The sequence below is a fragment of the Nelumbo lutea genome, chromosome 3, assembly GCF_056320005.1.
Source record: "Nelumbo lutea isolate HS-2025 chromosome 3, American lotus-T2T, whole genome shotgun sequence".
Classification (NCBI taxonomy): Eukaryota; Viridiplantae; Streptophyta; class Magnoliopsida; order Proteales; family Nelumbonaceae; genus Nelumbo; species Nelumbo lutea.
Genome location: NC_142686.1, coordinates 117,192,755 through 117,208,328, shown reverse-complemented (window position 1 = coordinate 117,208,328; position 15,574 = coordinate 117,192,755). Strand labels below are relative to the sequence as shown.

Genomic DNA, 15,574 nt, shown 5'->3' with positions numbered 1-15,574 from the left:
TGTACATGTGATAGTACCAGAGAGTGACAAGGTCCAAATCCTCCTATCCCTTTTATCAACTATAGTTTCCTCCCTATGGCAGGTAATGGCATAAAAAGAGGGTAACTGTCTTTAATGGCAGGTTACACCCAAAGATGGCCCCAGAATTTAATATGTGGTAAGAAGAGGGGTATAATGTAACAAATGGAATTCTAAATCAATTTGATATATATATATATATACACACACTTCATACTCGATTATATTTATTTGTAAAGTTGGTCTGAACGTAATGTTTTTACTAAAAAAGTTATAGGCTCAAGTTTCAAACAAGTTATTTTAAATTCATTTTGTTCATTTATTCATTATATATAAAATCCATGTTATTTTTAGTTCATTTTATTAATAGTATATAATAATTTAATCGATTTTGAGTTTAATTTATTAATGCTAAGAAATGTCTGATTCCATGTCAAATTCAATTCGAATTCAATATAAATCCGATGTAAAAGATTCCATTCAAATCTCAATATAAATAAACCAAATTTGAATCTACCTATGTCAGATTCAATCCTATCATTTGCAACCCTACTTCCGGATCCTCTTGTTGTGATACTGAAGGCTATGTTTCTCTCTACATCTCCCTAATTTTGAGTGTTGGTTTCCTTTTCACCCTGCTACTCTCAAGAAGGAATTGCTTTGCTTCAATCTTCACAAACCTTTTCCGGGAACCATGCTTCACAATCTTACCTTCCTCCATCACCCCAATGCACTATTTGATTTCATTAACCTCTCTTATCTCTCCCCCAACAGGAAACAAACAAAGCAGAAGAATTACAGTTGAGCCCAAAACAAAGCACCCCTATATACCCCTTGTTTTGCTAACCAATCAGCAATTGTGAACCATAATTCTTAGCAAAGGGAGGAAATACTCCATTGCCTATATGTATGACTTAGGGTTTTTGCAAGTTGGGATAGTAGACACAACACTATACTCATGTCAAAAAGAAATGTTGGGGAAAATACATCAGCCCAAGGTGGATAACCCCCAACTGAGTTGGGTAGCCTCTTCAAGGATCCTTTCACAAGGAGTGCAATATTCTGGTTGGAGTACAAGGAAAGAATTGCAATTATCTTAAAAACAAAAGGCCCAATCCTTTGGAATTGTTATAGAAAGTACAACATTCAAAGTGGATCTATCAAATAACAATTTTGGACTGCTTTGCACCGACTTTTAATGTATCGCATCCTAAGGGAAGCGAAACTAAAAGCAGCTTCATCCAGGATAAGAAACAACATTCATGTAGAATTGTCTCCCCCACAAGAAACAATATTCATGTGGAACTAGAAGAGGTTCTTAAGGAAGAAAGGAATTTCCTAGAGACAAAGTTGAGATGTAAATGGCTTTTGGAGGGAGATGGAAATAAAACTTCTTTCACTCCTAGGAAAGTGGAAGAAGAAAGAATCTTATCTCAAGCATGGATGTTGAAGGACATGTGATAAATGGGGAGGAAATTGTTATGGTTTTTGTGGAGCATTTTAAAACAATCTTTGTGCAAGGAACCTTGATTTGTGAGACTCAAAAAGGGATAGACTGAAACCCAATCAATCCTTTTATAGAAGAATTTTAGTATGCACGAGGTTCATGAAGCAATATTTCCAATGGAGAGATCTAAAGCTCTAGGTCCTAGAGGTTTCAATAGCTTTCTATCAAGATTGTTGGACAATCATAAAAGATGACTTAATGGATACATTTGTTGAGTTTCATCATAAAGGGGAAACTTCGCGAAGAGCAAATGCCATCTTCCTAGCCATAACGCCTAAAAAGAAAAAGGCTAAAACTCCAAGGACCTTTTGGACTTATAAATAGGGGTCTACATGCCTATCTTGGGGACCTTTTTGACCTCTTTAATCCATAATTCCCTCCCTCTTCCAAAAAGTGATAGATCATTGGAAGAATTCATGGTTTGTTGGGAATAAGTTGGGATGCAAAATTGGCACTTCACAGTTCATTGAACTCCCCTTGAAAGCAATGATACTTTTATTAATTCAAGTTGTTTGATGTAGGATGTGAGAATAGATTCCTGTTTTGGGAAGATCTTTGGATTGGTGGCTTGCCCCTTAAAATGCAATTCCCTATACTCTACTCTTTGTCCAACTACAAGTTTGAACTTGTTTCTAAAGTTTGTATGACCTCTACAATAGGGTTAAACTAGGGTTTTGGTTTCAGGAGGGATTTGAGGGATAATGAGTGTGACTCCCTTGTTCTCCTACTGTCAAAATTGGAAAATGTCTTTTTGGATCAAAACTCTGTTGATGCTAGAATCTGGTCTCCAGCCCCTGATCGCCTCTTTTCTTGTGCCTCCTTTTTCAACCTTCTAGTCCATTCATACTCTCTCTAGGGATGGATTTTCCAGTGAAGGAAATTTGGTGCAAACCCATCCCTCCTTAAGTAGAAGCATTATGTTCCTTGGAAAAATTAGCACCTCTGAGGTCATGACGTGATCCCTAAATTACTTGCAAACCTATCCAGATCAATGCACTTTTTCTTTTCAGATTTCGACTGATCCCTAATTTCCAGCTTTGCCAACATTAATAGAATATAATGTAAATCACAACTTCTTTCTACTATCATTTGCATCAGGAAAGAATTGTCAAGTAACATTCCAAGAAGCTCTAAAATGTATACAACAAATTAGACAATCCATGAAACAATCACCATACTAAGCACATGATGTCACTGACACTAAATTAAATCAATGTCATGCCCAGAAACTGTCACAAGCACTCACAATAGGCCAAGCAAAAGATAAATCAAAATTAGGTGCAAAAAATAGAAGAAAAAAAATTCAACATACACTTGGATATCTAAATACTGTTTGTAAAATCAAACACCCCAAGACATGCATGTTATCAGCCTTTGGCCAGCTCCAATTGGATTTGTCTTCACAAGAGAAGTAGCCATCTAGAAATAATATTCGAGGAACAATGCATCTGGAGGACTCATTTCCTGAACATACTGCAGCTGCAAGGGCTTCACAGCACTGAAAAAACAAGTAAATGAAAATAAATATCAATTTAACAAAAAGAATAACTTTTTTGATAGTCAAAAAATAAATCTTATTAATTAACATAGATCTGAATTAGTACAAGCAAAGATTAGAGAATTCCAATAGTGCATGTTTACAACAAAAATTAGTACAAGCAAAGTAAATGAAAATAAATATCAATTTAACAAAAAGAATAACTTTTGCCCAAAACAGTTGTTGCCTATTAACACCCCCCCCCCCTTGCTTTGCTAATGAACCCATCATCCCATTTGCAGTCCTCCAAACCCTTTTTTCTTTGAAAAGGTAAGGTAAAAATTTTATTGATGATAGAGGAAAAAGTTACAACAGCAACCCAATGGAATACACCGGGAAGACAAACATCTTACAGAACCCAAATGGAGTGAGAGTCAAGAAGCTGAAATACATTCTGATTTTCAAATTCTGAAACAACAGATAACCAGGAAGCAAATCTGTTGACTGCACTCTTTAAAAGATCTTCAGGAGATCTGGCTTTGTTGCAGAACACTTGGCTATTCCTTTCAGACCACAGGGATACCAGGATGACTGCGGGAATTGTTTTCTAGACCAGCTTATCTTTCAAGCTCAGACGAGATATCTTCCAACTGCACAGAACATCCTTGACAGACCAAGGCACAACCCAACTAATGCCAACCACGTTGATGAAGTGCTCCCACAGTTTAGCAGACACAGAGCAGTGAATGAAGAGATGATCCCCAGATTCAAGTACCAAGCCACAAAGGCCACAGATCAGATCTGGAATCTGAACTCCACGCCTAATCAGATTAGCTTTTGAGAGACACCTGTTTAAAGCCAGCACCCAGACAAGAAAATTAGCGTTAGAGGGACTGGTAGGAACCCACATCTGCTTGCTAGGGCCACAGATCACCTTGCCTTAGCTTATCAGCCATAGACTTGACTGAAAAGCAACCATCTCAATTCCATTTCACCTCCACTCATCTTCCACATTTGCAAAAAGAAGCTGATTTTGCAACAGCTGTAACAGCTCCAGCAGCTGCTCCAAATCCCAATCATGGAGGTTCCTTCTAAAGAGGGGACACCAAACAGCTGAACCTTCCACCCAATCATAGGATTCAGAAACTGAGGAATCGGGATTTAACGTAAACTGAAAGAGGTTAAGAAAAGCCTCGGCAAGGGGGATATTCATGCAAGAGGGGTGGTCTTTCCAGAATTTCAACATATTGCCATCCCCAACTTTGTACTCCAAACCTTCTGAGAATGAAGGGAAAGCTTTCATAATGCCCTCCCACAGAGAACAACCCCAAGTCTGAAAAGTATCCAAGGATTTCCAATTGTCCTCTTCCCAACCCCTCCACAAGAAATTCCTTTGAAGAGATTCTAACTTCTTGGATACCTTGGAGGGGATGGGAAAAAGAGAAAGAGTATGCAGCAAGGTTTGATAATGTACTTTTTAACAGACTCACTCTCCAGGAAGTCAGCTTCTTCTCCATTCTCTCTATTAATGGATCCCAGATAGCAGAGGAGGTTCATTTAGCCCCAAGAGGGAGCCCCAAATATTTCCCCTGACAAGCCAAAATCTCAGCCAACTACTCCAGATTTTCCACTTCTCCCACAAGAAAAATCACACTTTTCCCTAAGTTTACTTTAAGCCCAGACACAGCCTCAAACCAACAAAGGATGCCAAGCATAGAATCAAGCTGATCTGTAGAAGCACCAATAAAGCCCAATGTGTCATCAGCAAACTGGAGAAGATGAACCTTCTCCCCACCTGGAGAGATCTCAAAACCATCCTACAAACCTTCTGCAACAGCCAACTTGCTGAACTAAGTAAGCACTTCCATGAGACAGATGAAAAGCAGGAGGGAGAGGGGATCCCCTTGCCTAATCCCTCTAGAACCTTCAAAGAATCCTGCCACTTGTCCATTGATTAAAACAGAAAACCTAGGGGAAGGAACACAAACTTTCATCTAGTTCTTCCATTTGCGGCCAAAGCTCATTCTCTCAAGAACAAAGTCAACGCATCTCCAGCTTACATGGTTATATGCTTTCTCAATATCCAGTTTACACGCCAAGCCAGGTTTGCCATCCCTCCTTCTAGAGTCAATTAGCTCATTTGCGCTAAGTACACTATCCAACATTTGTCTACCTAGGACAAAGGCACCTTATTCTCAGAAATCACATTGGGCAAAATCTTTTTCAACCTTTCCGCCAAGACTTTTGCTAGAATTTTATAAAAGCTGTTAAGGAGGCTTATAGGCCTAAAGTCCTTTAGATTAACAGCCCTGGCAACTTTAGGGATGAGAGTAATAAAGGTGGAGTTCAGGCTTCTTTGCAGAGAGGAGCTGCTATGAAAGGTCCAAAACACATTCATAAGATCCTACTTAATAAAATCCCAACACTTGATATAGAACAGATTTGCAAAACCATCTGGACCAGGAGATTTATCATTTTCCATTCTTCTAATGACCTCCTTAACTTCCTCCGCTGTGAACAGCCTTTCTAGGAAAGCTTTTTGATCATTTGTGAGTCTTTTGAAAGGGGTACGGAGAGGAAGAGGTCTAATGGCTCAAGGTTCCTCATAAAGCTACTTGTAGAACGAAGAAGCAATGACTTTGATTTCAGCAAATGACTCACTCACCCCCCCAACCTGCTAATTTCTTCAACTTTGTTCCGGGCATTAGCCATCTTGTGAAAGAAACTAGTGTTTTTATCACCCACCTTCAGCCAGGTAGTTTTGGATCTTTGTCTCCACCTAATCTCATCTTTTACTGCTAGTTTATCAAAATTTGATTTGGCTTGGCACCTTTTCAATCTTTGTTCTTGGTCAGAGGACCGACTTCTTCAGCCCTATCAATATCTTCAATCACACTCAAACAAGCCCTTTTTTCTGTCTCCATAGCCATTTTATTCACAACCTCCAGATTTTAGCTTTTTCTTTAATTACATCCAAATTGCTTGCTAAGATATAGGAACTAGAACCAGTCACATGAAAATCCATCCAAATCTTGCCTAACATAGAGATAAAATTGTCTTCCTCAAACCAAGCATTCTCACACTTGAAGAGAGTATTGCTTCTTTCATGGGAGCCACACAACAGCTGAATGGGACAGTGATCAGAGACAGGTCTTGACAAGGCTACAGGTTTAAAAATGAAATCAGCAAAGAGACTCATTGTTCTAGATCTTCTCCTTCCTGTGTTTTTCTCTTCAGTTGACAAGGTAACATTAAAATCACCTCCAATCACCTAAGGGAAGAGAGACAGCCCTCTAATCCTAGTTAACTCTTCCCAGAAGCCATTCCTTTGGCTAGAGTCAATACGACCATACACATTTGTGACTTGGCACACAAATCCTCCTGCCACCTCCAACACTATAGAAATTGAAAAGTCACCAATCGAGTGGGAGATCAATCTGCACTTCATTGGGTCCAACATGATCACCAAACCACCGACACTACCCACTGTTGGTTTAGCAAGCCATTTAACCTGCCCAACTCGCTAGATACTCTGAATCGTAGCCACATCCAGAAAATCCAATTTGGATTCCTAAATGAGAACCACCTGAGAATTTGATCTTTTGAGAACATCAAACCACCATTCTCTGCCTTCCTGACCCCAACCGTCTAAAATTCCAAGACAAAACGTTCAGATCCATTTAGCTGAGCTAAAAGCAGAAGAAAGCAGGAAACAGTGGCAAAAACCCACTACTTAATATTTCTTCCCTTCACTCAACTAGCCTTCACAACAACCCGCTTTACCGTTTAACCCCTAAGTCAGACTTAACATCTCCCAACTTTATAGTCTCATCCGCTCCTTCCATTGACACCCCCAAAAATTTTCCCAGGCCCAAAAGTTTAGAGTTAACTCAAGAAGACAAAGAGGGCAAGGAATTATTAGCTGGCTTACTATTTTTAATTGGCTCTACAAGTTTCTTTCCCAGCTCTTTTGGCACCGCCGAAGAATCACTAGCCAGCAGTAGCAGTTCATGGCTAAGCGAGCAAGATGGTTTCAATTAGCTGCTTCGGCAACCACTATTGCTATCAGAGTTGCTTCAACTATGCTCTTTTCCAACTGCACAAGTGGAAGTTGGAGAGAGTCTCAACGACGAATCACTGGTTAATGGGCTCAAAGCCTTATCACAATCAAGGGCAAAACTCAAAGTCCTACCTTTCCCAATTTTTTCCACTAGCAGCTTTAGTCTAGGAAGATGAGGGCTTCGAACTAAGACGAGACCCATTAAGGCCCTTGGTTGGGTGGGTGAGCCAGTTTAGGCCAACCAGGACCGAAGACTAGATACACAATCTTGGTTCGATGAGGACTCTTAAGGTCTGACCAACCTCAAACCAAACTTTGGAATTCGGGTTCGGGGTTCTGGGGCGTTGGCTTCAATCCAACAGATCAACTCCCTCCACTACATATAAAGCTGTGAAGACTCCCCCAACTTCAGATCTACCCTCTCGCGAATATACCCATCTCCACTTTGTGCCACCTAGAGCTCCTCAGTACATTCCTTTACCAGTCTTTTCAAGGAATCAACATTTAAAGCATCACCCCCTTTTCTAAAATTTAAAACTTGAGAACCCCCCCTCTTCCCTCTTCCCCTCTACCCTCCCATATCGACCATCCAACTTTATGGAGATCAAACGGTCTACCTCATTTCTCCCTCCCTCGTTTCCGCCCCTGCCAAATTGATGCAACAGAGAGAATGTTAGTACCTTCTCTCAATGATCTCTATAGAGGAAACTTTCATCTTCCTCCTCAAGGAGTATGATAATTTTAGTGATTTCCAATGGCTGCCTCGACATCGGATGATACTCCTCAACTCCCTTAACCTCCAGCTTCCATCTACAAGCTATCGGAAGGGCCTTCACCCAGATACGCACCGAAAACACCACCTCACCAGCAACGATGTCCACTTTCTTTGGGATATTATTGCCATCTCTTATCTTCAAACAAACCCATTCACAAGTCACCAATCCATTAGGAGAGTCATCTAACTAGACAAAACCGCCACATGCATCCCCAATTACTCTTATTACATTTGGACAACATAGCAATAAAAAGAATCCATACACCCTAATCTAGGTTTGGTCAATCAATGGTTCCAATTTGATCTTCGACTCTAGGTAGAAACAACCTGTACTCACCCCGACCAATCAAGTAACACATTGAATCTCCCCACTCACCAGGAACCATTCCGGATCACCCACTCTGCTTTTGATCTAGACAAAAAAAAATGAAGAAGAAAAGATTGTCAACTAATTTTTCACACTAACTCCCCCCACCTCTCTCCATGCTCTGGTGGCCCAAAAATCCATCCGCTTCACATCAACCCCCTCAAGAAGTCAACTGACCAAGCAATTGTGCAAGAAGAGTCTTCTGGCTTCCGCACCGAATGAATCTGTGGAGATCACCATCCTACCTTCTGGCTTCTACAATCAGCATGTCAGCTCCTTCACCTTACCCCCCAAAATCATCTCTTATGTACTAGCTCCCAGCTCCCCATCTTCTAGATGCAGGTCAACCTCTTCTAGATGAGCCCCCCAAAAACATCTTCTCCAAGAAGCTACACACCTATGAGCCCCCATCTCAGCAACTTCCTAGGTCTTACCGTCATCCCAGATCTCCGACGACCATTTCACCGTAGTCCCAGCTTACCTTGAAAAATATTGTGTGAGTTCAACTCCTTGGTCTCTCTATGAGCCCGGTCGCCAGATGAATGTGGCAAACTGGCATTCATCTCCCTTGCTAGACTTTTGATTTAGAAATATGATTTAATTAGAGAGTAATAGCTTTCCATTTCTTAAAAAAAATAATAAGAAAACAAGGAATTGTATGTTAAATAGCCCCATAGTTGTCAAGGCGACGCCTAGGCGACAAGGCATCCTTGGAGGCTCGCCTCGCCTAATCACCAAGTAGTTTTCTATAGCGTTTGATAAAAAACTTTTATATTCTTAATTTTTTGAGTTTATAATTATAAAATAGATATTTTTAAAACTAAAATACTCATTTTGTGTGTTTATATACTTATTTCTTTTTATTATTTTCTTATTTGTTAGGGTTTAATCAACACAAACATTGCTAAATGCTGTAATGAACCCTCAAAGACGTCAAAACATGAACCAATAAGTAATGAAGAACTTAAAATGTTGTCCATTCAACACATTTTCTTCTTTTTCTTTACTAATTTTGTGTTTATATCCTAATTTCTTCTTTTTTCTTCTTCTTCCACCTTTTCTTTTCTTCTTTTCCTATAATAGAAATAGGGGTTCAGCCCCTATATTTTTTGAATTTTCTTTTATTTTCTTCTTTTTCTTATCATGAATATGTTGGAATATGTTGATTTTCTATACTTTAACATGAAGTTTATACTTTTCTTATGAAAAATATGGATATTTATTAAGGAAATATGATTATGGGACCTATGGAACTACCCTAGGATACATGTTTTTATTTAAAAAATTCCATTGCATAGGCGCCTTGGCAACTAGACGCCCCCTGTCACCTAGCCTCACCTTGGCGCCTTGAAAACCATGAATTTTAGAAATGTGATTGACCTACCGCTTGAAGATAACTTTCCACAAAGATTATTGGCAATAATGATGTAAGTATGTTAAAAAATTCAAGAAAAGTTGTTTAACTGCCAACCTGATCTTCAAATGTATGAAGTCTTTGACTTGCAGCTAAGAGGGAAGCAATTACTCCTGACCTTCCCATTCCGAGAAGCTCCTTAAATTTGGAACCAATTTCATCCCAGATCAATTCCATCTATGTGAGAAAATGAAAAAGAATATTTACAGAAAATTAAAAATTCTTACAAGGAGAGATTATAACTCAAATATACCTTTAATATAAATACGAGGAAACATCATAGAAGTAATCTTATTTTTATCAGCAACAGCAATCAGATTTTTTTTACATAAATAAAATAAGTTTTCATTAAAATTGAAAAAAAAAAATGTGCAATATCAACTAGGGTGAAGAGCTGGCAACCAAATTACAAAGACAAAAGAGAAAAATGAAAATTAAGATGCTACACCATTAACCCATTCAATAGTATTGCAAAATCCAATATGACGGCCTAAGAAAATTCTTGTAAAACCAATATCCAAACCATTATGGCATTTCTAAATGTCCACACAGTAATCTCACATTCGTTCCTTTTTGTCTTCAATAAGCCTTCTATTCCTTTCTCTCCAAATGCCACAACAAGTTGCAAATTGGATACAGCTCCAAAAACATTTTCCACTTTACTTCCATGTATTCTTGGCCACAAGGAGAAGATTTCGTCAGGATAATGTAGATGTATAACTTGAGATTTAAACAACTGTTAAAGTTTAGTTGGTAAGGGTATTTGTCTTTCCATTAGTGTCTATTATACTCTTTTATTCTTTCTCCTTGGAGTTACTTAAATAAGCGTAGAGACGTAAATTTATCTTCATTTATAGAATAATGTATCATGGATCAATAGTTAGGTGTCCGAATTCTCTAACTGCAAAACCCTTGTCTTGTTCTCGTCTTCTCTTCTCCTCTCAATCAGACCGTTCTTCTTTACTTCGTCTCTTATTTTTCTCCCTTTTTATTGCTGTTTATGGAAGATTACATGGTACCAAAGCACCTATAATCATCCTGGACATCTTTTGACACCACAAGAGACTTTTCCATTGAAAGAACATTCTCTCTACTTCAAAGGAAGACTTAGATCAAAAAGGACTGGTCGTTTTTGGGTATAGGAGGCGCATCCATGCCTCAGGTTTCAGTCGCTGGCAGGTTCTTGGTGGTTTCCTAGACTCCCTCTAATTGGCCGTCTGAAGAGGGGAGTGTTTCAAAGTCAGACAAATAATCTCAGTTTTCTTACAAGTTGTGGTGATCAAGTAGTGTGATGTGGTGTAGCAGCAGCCTGATTCTGTGGCTATGAGGTTGTGTCAATGATTTAGGTAGGTGGTGTTTTCTTTTTGATGGTTTTTCAGTGCTGAAAGTTGGGTACGGTAGCGTTCCAGCATTGTTTTATGAGTAAAAAGCCTACTTGAGTAGCTGTAAGCAATAGCATATTAACCAAACAACCAGAGCAGTGTCTTTTTGGTCTATTGGCCTGATGGCTACATCAAATAGTGGACCTAAATCTGCTGTGGTGATGCAGCAAGATTTTTTGAATTCCCAATTGACTACAGTCAAGCTTTATGGTACTAATTATATACCATGGGCTAAGTTGGTGGAAGTTTCATTGGTTGGGAGAGGAAATTTGATGTATATCAAGGAGGACCAGTCTAAGAGTGGATCTAAAGGGTTCAATGAGTGGGTATACAAAAATGCCCAAATCATGAGTTCATGGCATCACTATGGAATAGTATGGAGAATCATATAAGTACTAATCTTATGTTCCTGGAAACAACTAAAGACATTTAAGATCATACAAAACAATAATACTCTGGACAGGACAATGTATATCAGGAATATTTTGCCATCCAATAAGGTGATAAAACCATAGGGGAGTATTATGCAGATCTAAAAAGCCTAAGGAATGAACTGAACATATATCAGCCATTGCCCACTGACTTCGAGGTACAGCAAGAGCATAGCGAGCATTTAGATGCTGCCAAATTCTTCTCTGGGCTGAAGACTGAGTTTGAACTAGTACTGGCTCAGATTCTAACTAAAGGCCCAAATCTCCATGGGATATCTTTCCTATCTTTCACATTAAAATTATGGAGTAATTCCAATCAATGGTTCTCCCCAATCAAAGAATACTTAACTGGTCCAGCTTTAGCTAGTGCATATGATGTTTGCACTTCTAGGAATCCACCTGAATGAGATATTCAAATTTCAGCCTAGCAAATGAGCTTAAATAAAGGCCCATCTTGTACTAAAGTTTGCAAGTCTGCTTCTAGGAAATTTGTTACACCTAATGAAACAGAAAAGCTCAGAAGTATGCTGCTGCTGCAGTCCCTAATTACTCGTCCAAATCCTGATATTCCTGGCTTCCCAAAACTGCACCCATCAAAATTGAGCTTCAGCCCTTCCTCTAGTAGGTGTTTCTCATGGTTACCCTTCATTGTGGTTTAGCTCTTTGTTAGGCAGCAACTATTTTCCAATCTCTTAATGAATCATTCATTGATACTCCTTTTAACCCATCACAAACCATTACTCAGTGTACAGTTCTCACAAGTGTGAGTTTCAATCAATTATCACTACAGCTAATTATCCAATCACCAATTCCCTATTGGTTCTTTTAGGAAAAGAATTTTTTTAAATTATTATGATTCTAATGAAATATTGAAAAGTTTTTAATAATAAATACTCCAAATTTTTTTGATCAACTAATATTTCAAAATTTTAAACCTTAAATATGTAGTCCATCAATGAAATCTGAAATATCATCAACATATTGACAAAACATTGAAGATATTAGGAAAACAGATTCCTAAGAAATTTTATATCGCAACCAAGCAAAATGGGGAAATTTTGCCAAATAATGCCAATATTGATAAACATAATCACAACTTTTGTTTTCCAAAGAAAGAGTGCTACCTTACCTATTTAAGTGCCCTTTGTTTGTGGCAAATCCATACTAACACACTATTGATTGAAAGAGGACTTAAAAGAACTCATCCACTGCCTTCTTCTATTTTTATGCCTTTTTTTCTGTTTTATATTCCATCATGCAATCATGTTGTACCATAAATACTTAAAGAAACTTCACAAAAAACAATAAAATACAAACATATTCAACATTATTTCAAAAAATTGGAGAAAAAACAAATAAATAAATCTTTAAAATGATTTATGGCTGCTAGTCATTAATCAACTAGTCAACCTATTGATCAAAAAAAAAAAAAAATAGTCAACCTAGTAAGTGCTTAGTCCACCTAGGTGCCCATATGAACATTCACCGACTAGTTAGTGATGTCATGGTCTGGCCCTCAATTAATTAGTTGGTTATCAAGTCGATAACACTGGATTTAAATGGACAAAATACTGTGACCTATCATCTTGACTAAGCAATTTAAAGAACAACCCCAAGTAATGATGGCATGTAACTGCATAAGAACATATCTATGCTTTTCAAGGAACAAATATCCAGCCAACCATGTATTCAGAATTTTTTCCCCCAAGCAACTTGGGGAGCATAGATTCCCCATGCTATAGATGATATGGCCAATTTGCAGTAGGACACTGTAAAATGTAGATCTGGAACACTAAAATCAGAGAAAATGCAATTTTACAAAAGTGTATAGTACATACTTGACCTCGGCATCTTGTTGATGAAATTAATGCTTGCACAACAAAACTGCCACAATGATGACAAGAGACTTCATACAATGAATTCTTGAAGATTTTAGTGAGAATTTCATTGAACAAGGTACTAGGTGCCACTTCTAAAATAACCTGTAAAATGCATAAATTTCAATCATTAACAGAGGATGCCTGCATTAGGGAAAATATAGAACATATACAGACATATTAAACCAATAGCAAGGAGTCAAATGGAACGTAATACAAAAGAGGAGAAGAGGAAGAGAAAAGAGGGAGAGGGGAGGGCATAAAACAAGCAAGCAGAACATATTGCAGATAGAAAAGAACCAAAAATAAACCAAGAATTTTATCCTAAATAAAAAAGCCAGTGGAAAGTATCAATAACAGTAGTTGCACAGAAATGAGAAAATGCTAGCATTGGCATGGTCAACATGATCCACTTACCACCTTTAAGTCCTTAACTACATATTCCACATCTGATTCACATCGTCCTGATGCAGGAAAGATTGTTTGGAAAGAAACCATGGAGAAAGAAATCAATTTTCACCTAAATCCTCATTCCATGGAAGTTTCTTAATGCTTGGATGTTTTAGATTTTTGTACTTTCAAGTTTTCTATATTTATTTTCTAGTTTATTGGTATCTTGGGAATAGGGTTTCAAGTCTTCTAGAAAAGATCAAATTTTCTATTTATAGTAACTTTCAGACTAAATATTTAAAGTAATTGAGTAATTAATATTTATAACAAAATCATGATTTACTATTTTTAGAAATTTGTGTCCTTAAATAAGTCGGTTGCAATGGGATTAGATTTCTTTTTGATAGGTCACTAAGGTCTTATTCGAAGAATAAAATATTTACAAGAGACCCTGAAAGTTGTAGGATGTCTACCACTCCTATAAACTGGACCCCACAGTACAACTTTTTTCTGAAAATAGTAAAGTTTATTAGAAACAACAACAATACGATACAATAAGCTCCTTGGGGTAGTAGTAAGAACTAATACAAGAGTCAAAGTAGGATAATAGTGAGAACTGTGAGGCATCCCCCTTTGAACAAGGAAGAAGAAAGGAACGCTCAAGAAATATAAGTGAAATGATGAGAGTTAGAATAGATGGAAAGGAGTAGGAAGAAAAGATTGGAGGTTGAGAGGTTGATTTCTGATGTGGAAGGTGACATGAAGTTTAGTGGAAGGGGGGTAAAGGAAAAGCCCAAAGTAGGAGTGTCTAAAGAGGAGGTTGATTTTAAGAAAGAGTAACATAAAGATAATTAGCTGGAATGTGCGAGGAGTGGGGAGTGCTAGAAAAAGGAGGGTGACTAAGGAATTGCTTCGAAGAGAAAATCCAAACATCGTAATACTGCAAGAAACAAAAATTGCAGATTTGGATAGGAAGTGGATCAGGATCATATGGTGTTCAAGAGGCATCAAATGGTTGGATGCCTCGTCATGGGGAGCATTTAGGGGAATAGTGATTGTTGAGGGATGAGGCGATGTAGATCATGGAGGGACTGATAGGCATGTTGTCTGTGTGAGTGAAACTCAGGAATTTGGAGGATGGTTTTATGTGGGTGCCAACTAATGTGTATGAACCTAACAGTTAAAGAGAAAGGAATGACTTGTGGGAGGAATAATAGCCATTAGGGGATTGTGAGATGGGCCGTGGTGTTTGGGTGGGGACTTTAGTGTGATTAGGTTTTCAAATGAACCTAATAACACCCAGAAAATTATCTCCACAAGAGGTTCAATGAATTTATAGATTCCAGTGAGCTTAAAGACCACCCCAACCCCCTTGCAAGTTGGATTTACTTAGTCCAACTTCCAAGAGAACCCTCACTATTCTAAACTGGATAGATTCCTGTTCAACCCAAATTGGGAAAACCAAGGGAAAGAGTTGGTGTGTAGAGCTTTACCTAGAGTTACCTCAGACAACTGTCCTGTAAAAGTTAGGTCTTGAAGTCTTTTCGAGTGGCCTAACGTCCTTTAGATTTGAAAACATGTGGTTGACTCATCTGGATTTTGTGCATAAAGTAGAGGTGTGTGGAAGCAAGAGTAAAGTGGAGTTAGGTGGAAGGGAGTGAGATTCCATGAGAAGTAGAAGAGATTGCAACTAAAAATTTAAGAAGTGGAACAAGGATCATTTTAGGAGAATAGAAGCAGAAGATCGGTCTAATTGCCAAGATTGAGAAGTTGGAATGAAAAAGAAAATTAGGGGAGTTTTATTGAAGACTATATAGCCTTAAGATGGAGGTTTCAGGAGTTGGAAGTTCTACTTAGGTAAGACATTTGTTGAAGG

General features: G+C 38.1%; 1 protein-coding gene across 7 annotated transcripts in view; it reads right to left on the bottom strand.

Annotated features, from left to right (window-relative positions):
* PUM23 (pumilio 23) overlaps positions 1-15,574 on the bottom strand; it is an 88,593-nt gene that overhangs the window by 40,391 nt on the left and 32,628 nt on the right. For 6 of the 7 annotated variants that reach the window (XM_088976806.1, XM_088976810.1, XM_088976807.1 and 3 more), the window contains 3 exons: positions 13,270-13,413; positions 9,676-9,795; positions 2,838-3,023 (listed from right to left, as the gene is read on the bottom strand). In XM_088976806.1, the coding sequence (XP_088832932.1) occupies positions 2,838-3,023; positions 9,676-9,795; positions 13,270-13,413 (450 nt within the window). The remainder of the gene's footprint in view (positions 1-2,837; positions 3,024-9,675; positions 9,796-13,269; positions 13,414-15,574) is intronic. The other variant, XM_088976812.1, reaches the window with a different exon arrangement.